We start from the raw sequence: 13,057 nt of genomic DNA on the forward strand, positions 1-13,057 counted from the left end.
CAGGGTCCTGAGGGAAGGAGCTGTGACGTCTGGACCAGAGACTGAACCTGACCGGGAGGGTCAAACGGCTGAGCCAGATGTTGATATAGGCCCCGGAGCCCTGGTCGTCTCTGCGGGGCAGCGGAGAGACGGTGGTGAAGTGAAGGAGAAGTCTGCAAGTGAGCAGAGAGACTGTGGCAAAGTGACAGAGAAGTCAGGGAGTAAGCAGAGAGACAGCAAGATACTGTCCGGGAACTACCCTGAGGCACAAGGGGCCAAGAACCTTGAAAAGGGGAAGACCACTCCTAAAGGAGAAGATGAGTCAGATCCAGTTGGCTCGAAGGAAGATACAGGCCAAGGACAGGTAACTTTCAGAAGACAAGAGAATGTCTCAAGGTCCAGCAGCGAGAGTGAGGAGACTGCTGTAAGTAAGAGACCTCTGAAAAACCGAGCTGGTCCTGATGAGAAAAGGGAGCAAGAACGTGAGGCCATGGCAGTGGAACAAAAGTATGGGAAGCATACTTATAGGGACTCCAAAGAGCAAAAGTCTCAACCAGAGACAACTGCAAAAGTTGCAAGTTACAAAAGTGGCACAACTGAGTCTACAGGTTGAGAGAGGAGCAAAACAGAAGTAGAAGCTGACTCTATACCTGAAGAAAAGCCTGAAGGAGTCAAGGACTCTGAAGCTGATGCCAGCCCTGAGGAAGGGGGTGTCCCTGAAGAAAAAGCTGATGAGAAAGCTAAGTCATTTAAAAGAGGTCAGTGTGATAGAAGACAGGGTCATGGTGGAAAACCCTGAAAAGCACTGGATTCGTTCCAGAAAATGCTGGAAGAAAGTCCACAGGAGTACAACTTGGAATAGAGTCCATCTCAAGGACAAGATGGACAGGTGCAGTAAAAAGAGGCCTCCTGAAATTGTGGAGAAAGTCTTGGAATGGGTGATACAGACTTGCTTGGCCGCCAGCAAAGTTTGGGCGGTAGTCATACCATTGATCAAAGAACACAAAGGCCTGGAGCATCTGCCTTGTTTGTATTTAGTGTACAGAGCACTACGCAGATGAACACGGGAGATTTGACGCTGAAAGTGTGTGATGTTAACGGAGCCTTCTACAAAGGATTCATCAAAGGTGAACAAGAACCTTGTAGTTGGTGGCTTGCAAAAGTGTGCATAAGGGAAGTGTGCACCAGAAAAAAGGTGTATAAAGAGTTGGCTGAAGTGTGGACGGTGACATTGTCGTGAAAAACGAGAGGAGTGTTCCTTCCCCAGGAGAGGGACTGTCAGATGAGCTGGCTGAGAAACACAAGATAAGTTAAGTGTGAACTGTGTTTTATAAGATTGCAGGTTGCATGTTTTAACTGGCAGGGATTAGCCCACCAGTTGGCAGACAGCGTCGGTATTGTGGAGCTAGTGGCTAGACGGCCTAGGTTTCAATTTGTGTTATGTTTTATTTTGTCCTGCAACCTGTGTGAATAAGCCTGACTGAGAGTCAGTTGCATGAAGAGAAGTTGGTGTGGACCTGGTTTATTGAGGTGAAAACGTGTCCTTTTGGCTGCGGCGAAGGATGATCCCTGAGCTAATCCCAGAGTAAATCTCACTATATATATATATATATATATCATTTATTTATCATATGATTATTTAATGCATTGATCTCCAATCTGTGGCTTCTCCAGCTGTTTCAAAACTACAAGTCCCAGCATACCGGACAGACAACAGCTGCAAAGTGACAGGTTGGAGATCACCTCTCTAATGATTTCTCCAAAGATGGAGACAAACAGCATTGTGTTAACAAGATTTGTTAGGTGCCGAAAACCCAAATGTGGATTATACAAGCGGTAGAAGCCTTAAAGAAAATGTATCACCTAGATTTTTTTTTTATTTCTTTATTTCCTAAATAGACCAAAATACTGAATCATATTCTTTTTTTTTTTTTCTAATCTTTCTATTTTGTGGTGGTATTTTACTATTTGATAGTTTGTACATTTTAAGGTTTTTTTTTGGTGTTAATTAGATATTGTCCCATTTTTTCCATTTCAGATCTTCAGTCCATGGCGTCTCATTTGACATTTCTTTTGACAAAGAAGATGGAATCAGAGTAACAACCCCCAGCAAACCCATCCGAAGATCTATCAGCAACGAAGGCTTCTCTCTGAACCTGGCCCGTGTTCCAAAACACATCCGAAAAAATCTTTCCTTTCAACCCATCAACGGACAAGGACAGTCAGATAGTATTCATGAAGAATGGGGTCAGGGGCCACCCAACTACGATGACTTGTCACCCAACAGCAACCAATGGGATTCCGATGAAGGAGACCAAAATAGGCAGCCCAATGGCCCACATGAGAATAGGATACCTGGAGATGAACAGGATGCTCAGATAGGAGCTCCGAGCATTGAAGAAGCACTTGAAATTATTCACAACCCTGAGAAGACTAGTCCTGTCATTACGGATTCAGTAAACAATAGCTTTTTCCTTCACAACACTCATGTTAATGTGGGCTTGCCACCATCTTCTTTGGCTCTTACAGAGACAAACTTAGACTTTTTCGACAAAAAAGAATTGCAGAGCCCTGTCACTGACAATACCGAGGTGGATACTGGTATTCACATACAATCAGAAGACATTCCAGAAACTATGGATGAAGATTCCTCTTTAAAAGACTACACGGTTAGTTTAGATTCCGACTTTGACGAACATCTAAAGTTGCAACAGGATTATGGAACTCACATAAATAATGCACGGGAATCGGTCAGTCCTTGCCCTAGCTCTGTAAGTGGAAAATCCCAAGCAGGTAGTACGGCTTCTTCCAGTTCTGGTATCAAAATGACCAGCTTTGCAGAGCAAAAGTTCAGGAAACTCAATCATGGAGATGGCAGGAGCAGTGGAAGCAGCTCCCCAAAGACAACTCCAGATGGTTCAGAACTAAATATTCCACAAGTGGTCGCACTTGGCCAGATCCAAGAGGTGAACTCTCTTCCGCAAAGCAAAGACACAACACAGCTCTTGGCATCCGAGGTGGTGCAGCTCAGAATGAAATTGGAAGAAAAAAGGAGAGCTATCGAGGCGCAGAAAAAGAAGGTCGAGGCCGCATTTACACGTCAACGGCAAAAAATGGGAAGAACTGCGTTTCTGACGGTTGTTAAAAAGAAAGGAGATGGTATCTCCCCTCTGCAAGAAGAAGCTGCGTCTTTGGAAAGCGAGAAAGCCCAAGAAGATATCTCAGCAGAAAAGGTCATGCGGCGGCCATTAAACATTAGCCTCCTGCCCCAAAAAGTGAATAGTGAGCAAATACCTCGATGGCTAAAATCTCCTACAACACCTGTAGATACTGACAAATCTTGGAGCCTAACAAGCCCAAGTGAAGAAAACATGACGGAAGTTGACGTGGGAGAGTACACAAAATCCATCGAAAAACTAAATTCCTCTCTGAATTTTCTACAGCAGGAAATGCAAAGACTGGCTTTACAGCAGGACATGTTAATGCAGATGAGAGAGAAGCAAGCCTGGGTTATCTCACCACCACAACCCTCACCCCAAAAAGTTCCCCAGAAAGAGTCCAAACCAGCAACAAAACCCTCAGTAACGTGGTCCCCAGTTCCTTGCGTTTCCATGGAGTCCCCTCGACAAGCTCACAGATCTCCCCAAACGTCAATCAAGAAGACTGTATCTTTTAATGCGAAACCCCAGAGGACGCCTCGCCCCAATGAGCTTAAAATAACACCCTTAAATCGCACTTTGACGCCACCTCAATCGGTAGATAGCCTTCCACGTCTACGGAGGTTCTCTCCAAGCCAGACACAAACAAGATCCTTTGTTTACTTTGGAGACGATAGAAAACCTGAAACCAATCAAGAGGCCAAGGACATATCTAATACAGATGAATGTTGTAATAGCGAGACTCAAGGGAATGAAGGATCGGAATCACATCAGACGCCTGATCCAGTGGAGAAAAAACCCATAGAGTCGACGGTATCGGAAGTGTTGTCGCAGCCTATTATAGAGACTGTGTGCGTTACACCAAATGATGAGGTTTTCAGTCAGAGATCCTTTTCCACCACTAAAAATGGAAGATTTATTGAAGTCCCTCTTTCAAAGTTACAACTCCCAGAGGAGACTTCTGAAAAGAATGAAGCGGAGCCTGAAAAAGAACTGATAACGGAAGACCAGAAAGTCTGTTGTGGCTTCTTTTTCAAGGTGGGCATTTATAGTTACATTATTGATATGATTATTATTTTATGTTGTTTGCTTTCCTATACAGTGACTCCCCCGACCTACGATGGCCCCGACATACGATCATTTCAACATACGATGGCCTCTCAGAGGCCATTGCATGTTGAAGGCAGCATCAACATAAGATGCTTTTGTATGTCGGGGCCATCGCATAAACGGCTATCCCGCAGCGCAGACTGCTTCAGCTGCCGCTGGATAGCCGTTTACGGTGCTCCGTGTGGTCCGCTGACGATCACTTACCTGTCCTTGGGGCTCTGGCGCGTCCTCTTCGGGATCCCCTGCATCGTCGGCGCTCTCCATCGTCGTCATCACGTCGCTGCACACGCCGTCCCATCATCCAATAGGAGCGGCGTGCGTAGCGACGTAGAGCGAGGATGCCGGGGAAGCAGAGGCCTTGCCGGAGCGTCGGGGACACCCCGGGGACGCGACGACAGCGATGGAAGGCGACATCCAGGGCATCGGTGACGTACGGTGACAGTCCTGAGCGGCGGGGACACGTGAGTAGAACCTCCAATACCAGTGGTCTTCAACCTGCGGACCTCCAGATGTTGCAAAACTACAACTCCCAGCATGCCCGGACAGCCGCTGGCTGTCCGGGCATGCTGGGTGTTGTGGTTTTGCAACACCTGGAGATCCGCAGGTTGTAGACTACTGTCCTATACTTTACATTGTACGGATCCCTCAACATACGATGGTTTCAACAAACGATGGTCCATTTGCATATGTTGAGGGACCACTGTAATATGTAAATTTAAGATGGAACTGATCATGCTGTGACAAGAGGCTAAGTGTTCCATCCCGTGTCAATAATGGCAGGACACAACAACTTTCTAATGTAGTGTTCCCCAGCTTCAGATTGCTGGACATGCTGGGAATTGTAGTTGTGCAAAATCTGAAAGCCACAAGTTGAGAAACCCTTATCTAATGTATATGGCGCTGTCCCAACTTTCACCAGCAGATGTGAAGGGAAAGATGGATCTTGCTGTTGACTTTCAACATTTGGGAGGACCTGATAACTCCCTGTGCATTTGGCGGAGATGACACTAAGACCTGATAATTTCCTGTAAATTTGGGGGGAGCGGCCATCATAACCTGATAACTTCATGTACATGGTGGACCTGGAGGCCATTGTTAGGACTCCAACCCATGCCAACCCATCGCATTCACTTACTCTATTACACAGGGAAGTGGGTCCCTCTGCACCTATCAGCAATTCCAGCATTGACAACAGCTTCTGAGTATTAAAGGAGTACTGCAGCCTAACACAACTTATCGCAAGATAGGGGATAAATGTCTGATTGCGGGGGTCCAAACGCTGGGACCCCCCCGCCGCGATCTCCTGTACGGGGCTCCAGCTCTACCGCGGCTTCCCGTGCTGGAGTAATGTCTGCCGCAGCATAATGACACGGCCAACACGCCCCCTCCATGTATCTCTATGGGAGAGGCGGAGATGCAGCGTTCGTGCATCCCCCGCCTCTCCCATAGAGCTGAATGGAGGGGACCTTAGTGAGGTCGACGACACGAGCATTATCCGTGCAGAGCCGGGGCAGTACCGGGTCCCCTTACAGATAGGGAATAAGTTGTCTATGGCTGCAGTACTCCTTTAAGTGGCTGAGAGTGGAGTTAACTCTGAATGCAGCCAGAGGAACTTTCATACGGGTGTTGCTGCCCGAGCACAGCTAATCAATAGGTTGAAGATTTGGTTCAAGTTGGTGCCCCACCATTGGGTAAAAGTAGCTCAAAGTCTCTAGTCACTAGAGATAAGCTTTGGAAAAATTGAGCCTGAATTTATCCAACACATGTGAAGAGTAGTTGTGTTATAAAGAACATGTAAATGGGTTACAGTGGTCCCTCAAGTTACAATATTAATTGGTTCCAGGATGATCATTGTATGTTGAAACCATTGTATGTTGAGACCATAACTCTATGGAAACCTGGTCATTAGTTCTGAAGCCACCAAAATGTCATCCAAAAATAGGAAAAAGTGAGGATTAAAGATAAATAAGTAGATAACTAATATAGATAAAGCAAATCCTTACATATAAAAGGAAGAAAGATCTGCTGGGGGCTGTAAATCACTGTCTATGTTAGTGTTTCCCAACCAGGGTGCCTCCAGCTGTTTCAAAACTACAACTCGCAGACAACCAGTCAGTGCATGCACTTCAGTAATACAGGTGATTTACCAGTAAAATGCCCATTCTGATTGGTCAGTTCCTCCAGTTGTGACACGTCTCACAGATCTGGACTGTCCGTAACATTGTATGTTGAGTCTGGTTTCAAGTTACAATGGTCCAGAAAAGACCACTGTATGTTGAAACTATTGTATGTTGAGGCCATTGTAAGTTGAGGGATCACTGTATATGTTCTGCATTATTGATAGAAGAGTTGTACCTTGATAAACTCTAATGTCCGGAACTCTATCAAATTGCCCTCAGTCCGGTATATCAAACAGTAATAAGATGGGAGAAATGGATCATCTGTTCTCAATATAGCTTTATTTAAAAGGATACACACATACGTCCATATGATGTTAATAAATGAAAGAATTCCATTTATTAATGCAAATTGTGGACCAAGGCTCTATGCCTTCATTCCCAACTTCAGGGGCCGGCGCTCTGCCGCACAACATTTTAGGGGGTCTCCGTCCCTTTACTTATGCGTTCCAACGTGCCCAAAAACCATGTTTTTTCAGAGTATTAATAAATATGCTCCAATTTTTTTTTTCATTTTTTTATGTTTGGGAATTGTCCCCAATAGAGACCTATAACACTTGTTGATCTGCTCCAGGATGATCGGCAAGAAGAAAATGACATAGCTGCAAAACGTGCTGCACTTTTGGAGAAGAGACTGAGGAGAGAACGTGAAAATCAGCAGAAGAAGGTGGAGCAAGAGATGGAGCTGGAACTCAAGAAGGAAGAAGCCAGGTCAGTTAGAATAAAAGTCACTTTACCAATAATTGTTAGACAACTAGACAAGTGCTATCCAGTAGCTGAACAAATAGGATGTTATACTATATTATATATTTATGAAAACAGAGATCATTTATTATCATTTTACAAAAGTGTTTTCATTAAAATCTATGGTCTGGAAAGCCAGATCAGACTCGAAAATAAATTAGGTCCCCAGAACAGACCCTGAAGTAAACTTAGACCCCAGAGTAAACCTCTAAAATGAATTCAGACCCCAGAACAGATTCCTAAAATAAAGTCAGACCCCAGAATAGACCTCTAGAATGAATTCAGACCCCAGAACAGACCCTGAAATAAACTCAGACCCCAGAATAGACCTCTAGAATGAATTCAGACCCCAGAACAGACCCTAAAATAAACTCAGACCCCAGAATAGACCTCTAGAATGAATTCAGGCCCCAGAAGAGACACTGAAATAAACTCAGACCCCAGAATAGACCTCTAGAATGAATTCAGGCCCCAGAACAGACCCTGAAATAAACTCAGACCCCAGAATAGACCTCTAGAATGAATTCAGGCCCCAGAACAGACCCTGAAATAAACTCAGGCCCCAGAATAGACCTCTAGAATGAATTCAGACCCCAGAACAGACCCTGAAATAAACTCAGACCCCAGAATAGACCTCTAGAATGAATTCAGGCCCCAGAACAGACCCTGAAATAAACTCAGACCCCAGAATAGACCTCTAGAATGAATTCAGGCCCCAGAACAGACCCTGAAATAAACTCAGACCCCAGAATAGACCTCTAGAATTAATTCAGGCCTGTAGAATAAACTTGGATCATAGAACACATCCATAAAATGAACTCAGACCCCAGAGCAGACCTCTAAAATGAATTCAAATTACAGTACAGATCCATAAAATGAATTCAAACACCTGAACAGATCTCTAAAATTAAAGGGGTACTCCGGTGGAAATCTTTTTTTTAATTTATTTATTTATTTATTTTTTAATCAACTGGCTCCAGTTAAACAGATTTGTAAATTACTTCTATTAAAAAATCTTAATCCTTCCAGTACTTATTAGCTGCTGAATACTACAGAGGAAATTATTTTCTTTTTGGAACACAGATCTCTCTGCTGATATCTCTGTCCATTTTAGAAACTGTCCAGAGCAGCATATGTTTGCTATGGGGATTTTCTCCTACTCTGGACAGTTCTTAAAATGGACAGAGATGTCAGCAGAGAGCGCTGTGCTCGTGATGTCAGCAGAGAGCTCTGTGTTCCAAAAAGAAAATAATTTTCTCTGTAGTATTCAGCAGCTAATAAGTACTGGAAGGATTAAGATTTTTTAATAGAAGTAATTTACAAATCTGTTTAACTTTCTGGCACCAGTTGATTAAAAAAATAAATAAATAAAAATAAACAGTTTTCCACCGAGTACCCCTTTAATTCAAACCCCAGAACAGATCTCTAAAATAAACTCAGACCCCGGAGCATTCCTCTAAAATGATTTCAGACCCCAGAACAGACCCTAATATTAAATCTAAACTCAACCCGCACCCTTAAGATGAATCGGTGAACAAATCCCTGATACTCATAAATACAGCCTTCGGCTGTCTGGGCATGCTGGGAGTTGTAGTTTTGCAACAGCTGGAGGCACCCTGGTTGGGAAACACTATATTAGACTAATATACAGCAATTTTTACACAGGCGAAAGTCAGAAGAGGAACGTAGTAAGAAAGAAGATGAGAAGGCGAGACGAGAATATATCAAACAAGAATACCTACGCAGGAAACAGCTGAAGTTAATGGCGGATATGGATTCTGTTATCAAACCTCGCGGGAACCTTAACCGACCAAAAAAAGCCAGGCCGAAATCCATCCACAGAGACCAGCACGTGGAATTGCCTAGAACACCGACTGGCGCTCCTCCAGGTACTGTAACCCCATCCGTGTGCTGAGGTTTGAGGATGATTTCAAATCCTACATCTATTTTTTGGGCAGAAATCCAAAGCGGGCGGAGCCGGAACATCACAATACTCCATCCCCTGCATTGCCCATCATCCACAGAGTGATCCTTGCTCTGTGCAGCTGAGAAACGGGGGTGCTGCAGGAGAGATTGCGGGGGTCCCCAGCGGCGGGACTCTCATGATCAGACACCTTATCCCCTATCCTTTGGACAGGGGATAAGATGTCTAGGGGCAACTGGCTTCAGAAAGTTAAACAGATTTGTAAATGACTTCTATTAAAAAATCTTAATCCTTTCAGTACTTATGAGCTTCTGAAGTTAAGGTTGTTCTTTTCTGTCTAAGTAATCTCTGATGACACGTGTCTCGGGAAACGCCCAGTTTAGAAGATGTTTGCTATGGGGATTTGCTTCTAAACTGGCCGTTTCCCGAGACACGTGTCATCAGAGATCACTTAGGCAGAAAAGAACAACCTTAACTTCAGAAGCTCATAAGTACTGAAAGGATTAAGATTTTTTAATGGAAGTAATTTACAAATCTGTTTAACTTTCTGGAGCCAGTTGATATATAAAAAAAAGTTTTTTCCTGGATAACCCCTTTAAGGTTGCATGAGAACGGACTTGCGAAAACTCCATATTGGGATGTGGATTGGTGATAGGTTTAGTGTTAAATCTGTACCAAAATGCTCATCAGATCCTTTTCAGCTGAATACTATATATATGTATGTATGTGTGTGTATATATATATATATATATATATATATATATATATATATATATACAAAAAAAGAGGATTGCAGCAGCACACATTGGTCAAAAAAATTGAGGCTCTTAGCGCACTTTTTGATCAAAACGTGTCCCCCATCCACCACGGGGAGGTGGCCTCATTTAGGATGGGAACCTAGCACAAATTCTGAGCCTAACACTCAACTATCCACTCACCTCTGCTGGGCATATAGCCTCTGACTGGGTGACATGCTGGATCCATTTAAAACTCCACCTGTGAGAAAGGGGGAGGGGTGCACAGCTAAAGAGGGTGTCATTTCCCCCTGAATTGTACATACAAGAAAAAAGAAAGATAGCCAGCAGAACAGCCTAATACACGGGTATATATAGATAATCTGAGCTGTGATTGGTCACGATGAGAAAACCAGACAGTTTTTATCCATTTATGACAGAGAAAAATTTAGAACCAAAATGTAAACCTGCAATACAGCTAATGGGATTTATCTGTTGACATGCGACGCCTGCTCAGTACAGTATGTGGGGTGCACATCGAATCCCCTGAAGGAGAGGGTTAGGAAGCACCTGTCAGATATCCCCCATTTTCATTCAAGACATGTCAATGGCAGCCAGACACTGTGCGGAGGTACATAAGGGGGATTTCTCAACCCTCAGGCTTCAGGGGATCAAGAGAATATCAGCTCAGGAAGTACAAAACTAAAACTGTTAGATAGAGAAGTTTATTGGATAATCAAATTACAAACCCGCTATCCAAAAGGATTGAATCAAAGACAAGATGTAAATCGAGATTTTCCTAGCTTGTGACGGAAAATATAAGTTATATGAAGACAGGAGGCTCGTATCTTGCATTAATCTTTCTTTCTTTAATGCTCATAGCAGAAATATCATAATGCTAATAACGTATAGAAAAAACTACAATTCCCAGCAGTCCCCTGTGAACTCCTCGTCTCCTCCCAGCATGCTGGCTCCTATAAAAGGGACTGCTTGTAGATCCTCTTCCTCTTTCTTTATGCGGATTTCTTGACCGTAACGAACCCTGGAACAGTAGAACGACTCCACTTGGGCTCCTCCAAGCATCCGGTCAACAGGACCGAGATCCATCTGATGCAACAGAACAGGAACTGTCAAGGAACAAATTCAACAGGAACATCAGTTTCCACAGCGACAGCTACGATGGTGTCCTCTCCATTCAATACCCTGTAAAGAAAACAAACACCATAACAGGGTTGGGTAGGGAGGGAAAATACTCGCCTCCTGTCTTCATATAACTTATATTTTCCGTCACAAGCTAGGAAAATCTCGATTTATATATCAGACAGGAGGCTCGTATCTTGCAAGTTCAAAGCTAGATTCTGATACAAAAGTACAGTCATAGACAATTGACAGTTAAAGAACCGATACAGAAACATGTGCCTCCGGTCGGAAATAAAAATGGCGGAATGTCGTCTCCGACGACCAGTCAGCGGCTAACAAGAGATCCGAGAGAGAACCTCCTGAAGTGACCACCTTAGTAGCCATAGCACCTCTAGAGGAATGAGCGCCAAACAGGGAAATATCAATTCCCGCCATTTCCATTACTGATCTCACCCACCGAGCTAATGTAGCCGAGGAGACCGGTAAATGAGGCTGAACATAAGATATTAACAATTGATTGTGACTGAGCGATCGTACGGCCGCTGTCTGTGTCTCATACAATTGAAGACATCGCACCACACAAAGTTTGGGATGCATCGGAAAAAAGGGATAGAAGACTGATTGAAGTCCTGTCTTAGTTCTTCGAACGACCGTAAAACGGACCCCTTCCGGCGAAAATTGTCGCCTAGATATATCAAGGGCCTTGACGTCCGATACCCTCTTAATGGAAACTAAGCATAAAAGAGTTGTTAATTTTAGAGACAGAAGTTTCAAAGATAGTGAATCATTGTCTTCCCAAGAGGAGAACAAGTCCAGCACTCGGGAGACATCCCATGTAGATTGATATCTAGGCCGTGGGGGACGTTTAAATTTCACTTCCCGAAGCAGACGGCACACTAATGGATGCTTACCCACTGGTAAGGAGTCTACTGGACAATGATATGCCGAGATGGCAGATCTGTACACGTTAAGTGAACTATAAGACTTTCCCATCTCAAAAGCGTCCGCTAGGTAGTTCACTATGATTGGAACAGGTGCTTGAACGGGATCAGTTTCCCGTTGATCACATCAGCGAACCCACAGGGCCCATGCAGATCGATACGCCGATCTAGTCCCTGGGGCCCAGGCCAAGGCGAGGAGATCTCTAGCTGATTGTGAAAGATCTCCACCTGTGGTCGGCACCCCGAAACCAACCAAGCGAGGAGTGGAAGATTGCCCTCCAGTACCAACGGGTGTAGACCCTTGGACGGATTCGTGAGGAGTTGAGGTGAATGGGGAATCAACCTGGGGTAATCCATCGACATCCCCAAGAGAAGGGGAAACCATGGTTGCGTTGGCCACCAAGGTGTGACCAGAACCACCTTCGCTTTCTGATTCGCTACTTGGAGAAGGACTCTGGTTATCATTGGGAAAGGAGGAAACGCATAATGCGTCCCCTGCGGCCACATCTGGCGGAACGCGTCCACCGCTGATGCCTCCGGGTCCGGTCTCCAGCTGTAAAACCGGGGTAACTGACAATTGAGACGAGAGGCAAAGAGGTCCGTGTGTAGTGGACCCCATAGCTCTCGAAGTTGTCAGAAAACAGATCGGTCCAGCGTCCAATCGCTGGAGTCGATCAAGTAGCGGGAATTCCAGACGGCCACCTCGTTGGATACCCCTGGAATATATTCCGCTATCGGGAAAATGGCTCTGGAGAAGCAGAAATGCCAGAAGTCGGACGCAATGTCCGCCAACATTTTGGACCTCGTGCCACCCAGGCGGTTGATATATTGTACTGCCGCCACGTTGTCCATGCGTAATAATACGCAACAATTGGACTCCCGTGGAAGGAAGCTCTTGAGAGCGAAGAACGCTGCTAGGAGTTCCAGAGCGTTGATATGGAGAAAGGACTCTTCTTCTGACCATATCCCTCCAGTAGCGCGATGCCCGCGGCGAGCTCCCCAACCTTGGCGGCTCGCATCCGATTCTATGATTATGTCCGGGGAAGAGTTGAAGATGGTCCTGCCGTTCCATTCTACGGCGTGACGTAACCACCATTGCAACTCTGTCACTGATTGGGGACAAAGGGTCACCTCGTCTGCATACCGTAAA

General features: G+C 44.7%; 1 protein-coding gene across 4 annotated transcripts in view; it reads left to right on the plus strand.

The window, feature by feature from the left end:
- Window positions 1-13,057, plus strand: part of CAMSAP2 (calmodulin regulated spectrin associated protein family member 2) — a 151,634-nt gene that overhangs the window by 116,123 nt on the left and 22,454 nt on the right. For all 4 annotated transcript variants that reach the window (XM_056523484.1, XM_056523486.1, XM_056523485.1 and 1 more), the window contains 3 exons: window positions 2,018-4,175; window positions 6,999-7,135; window positions 8,834-9,057. In XM_056523484.1, the coding sequence (XP_056379459.1) occupies window positions 2,018-4,175; window positions 6,999-7,135; window positions 8,834-9,057 (2,519 nt within the window). The remainder of the gene's footprint in view (window positions 1-2,017; window positions 4,176-6,998; window positions 7,136-8,833; window positions 9,058-13,057) is intronic.

This window comes from Hyla sarda, chromosome 6 (assembly GCF_029499605.1).
Source record: "Hyla sarda isolate aHylSar1 chromosome 6, aHylSar1.hap1, whole genome shotgun sequence".
Taxonomy (NCBI): domain Eukaryota; kingdom Metazoa; phylum Chordata; class Amphibia; order Anura; family Hylidae; genus Hyla; species Hyla sarda.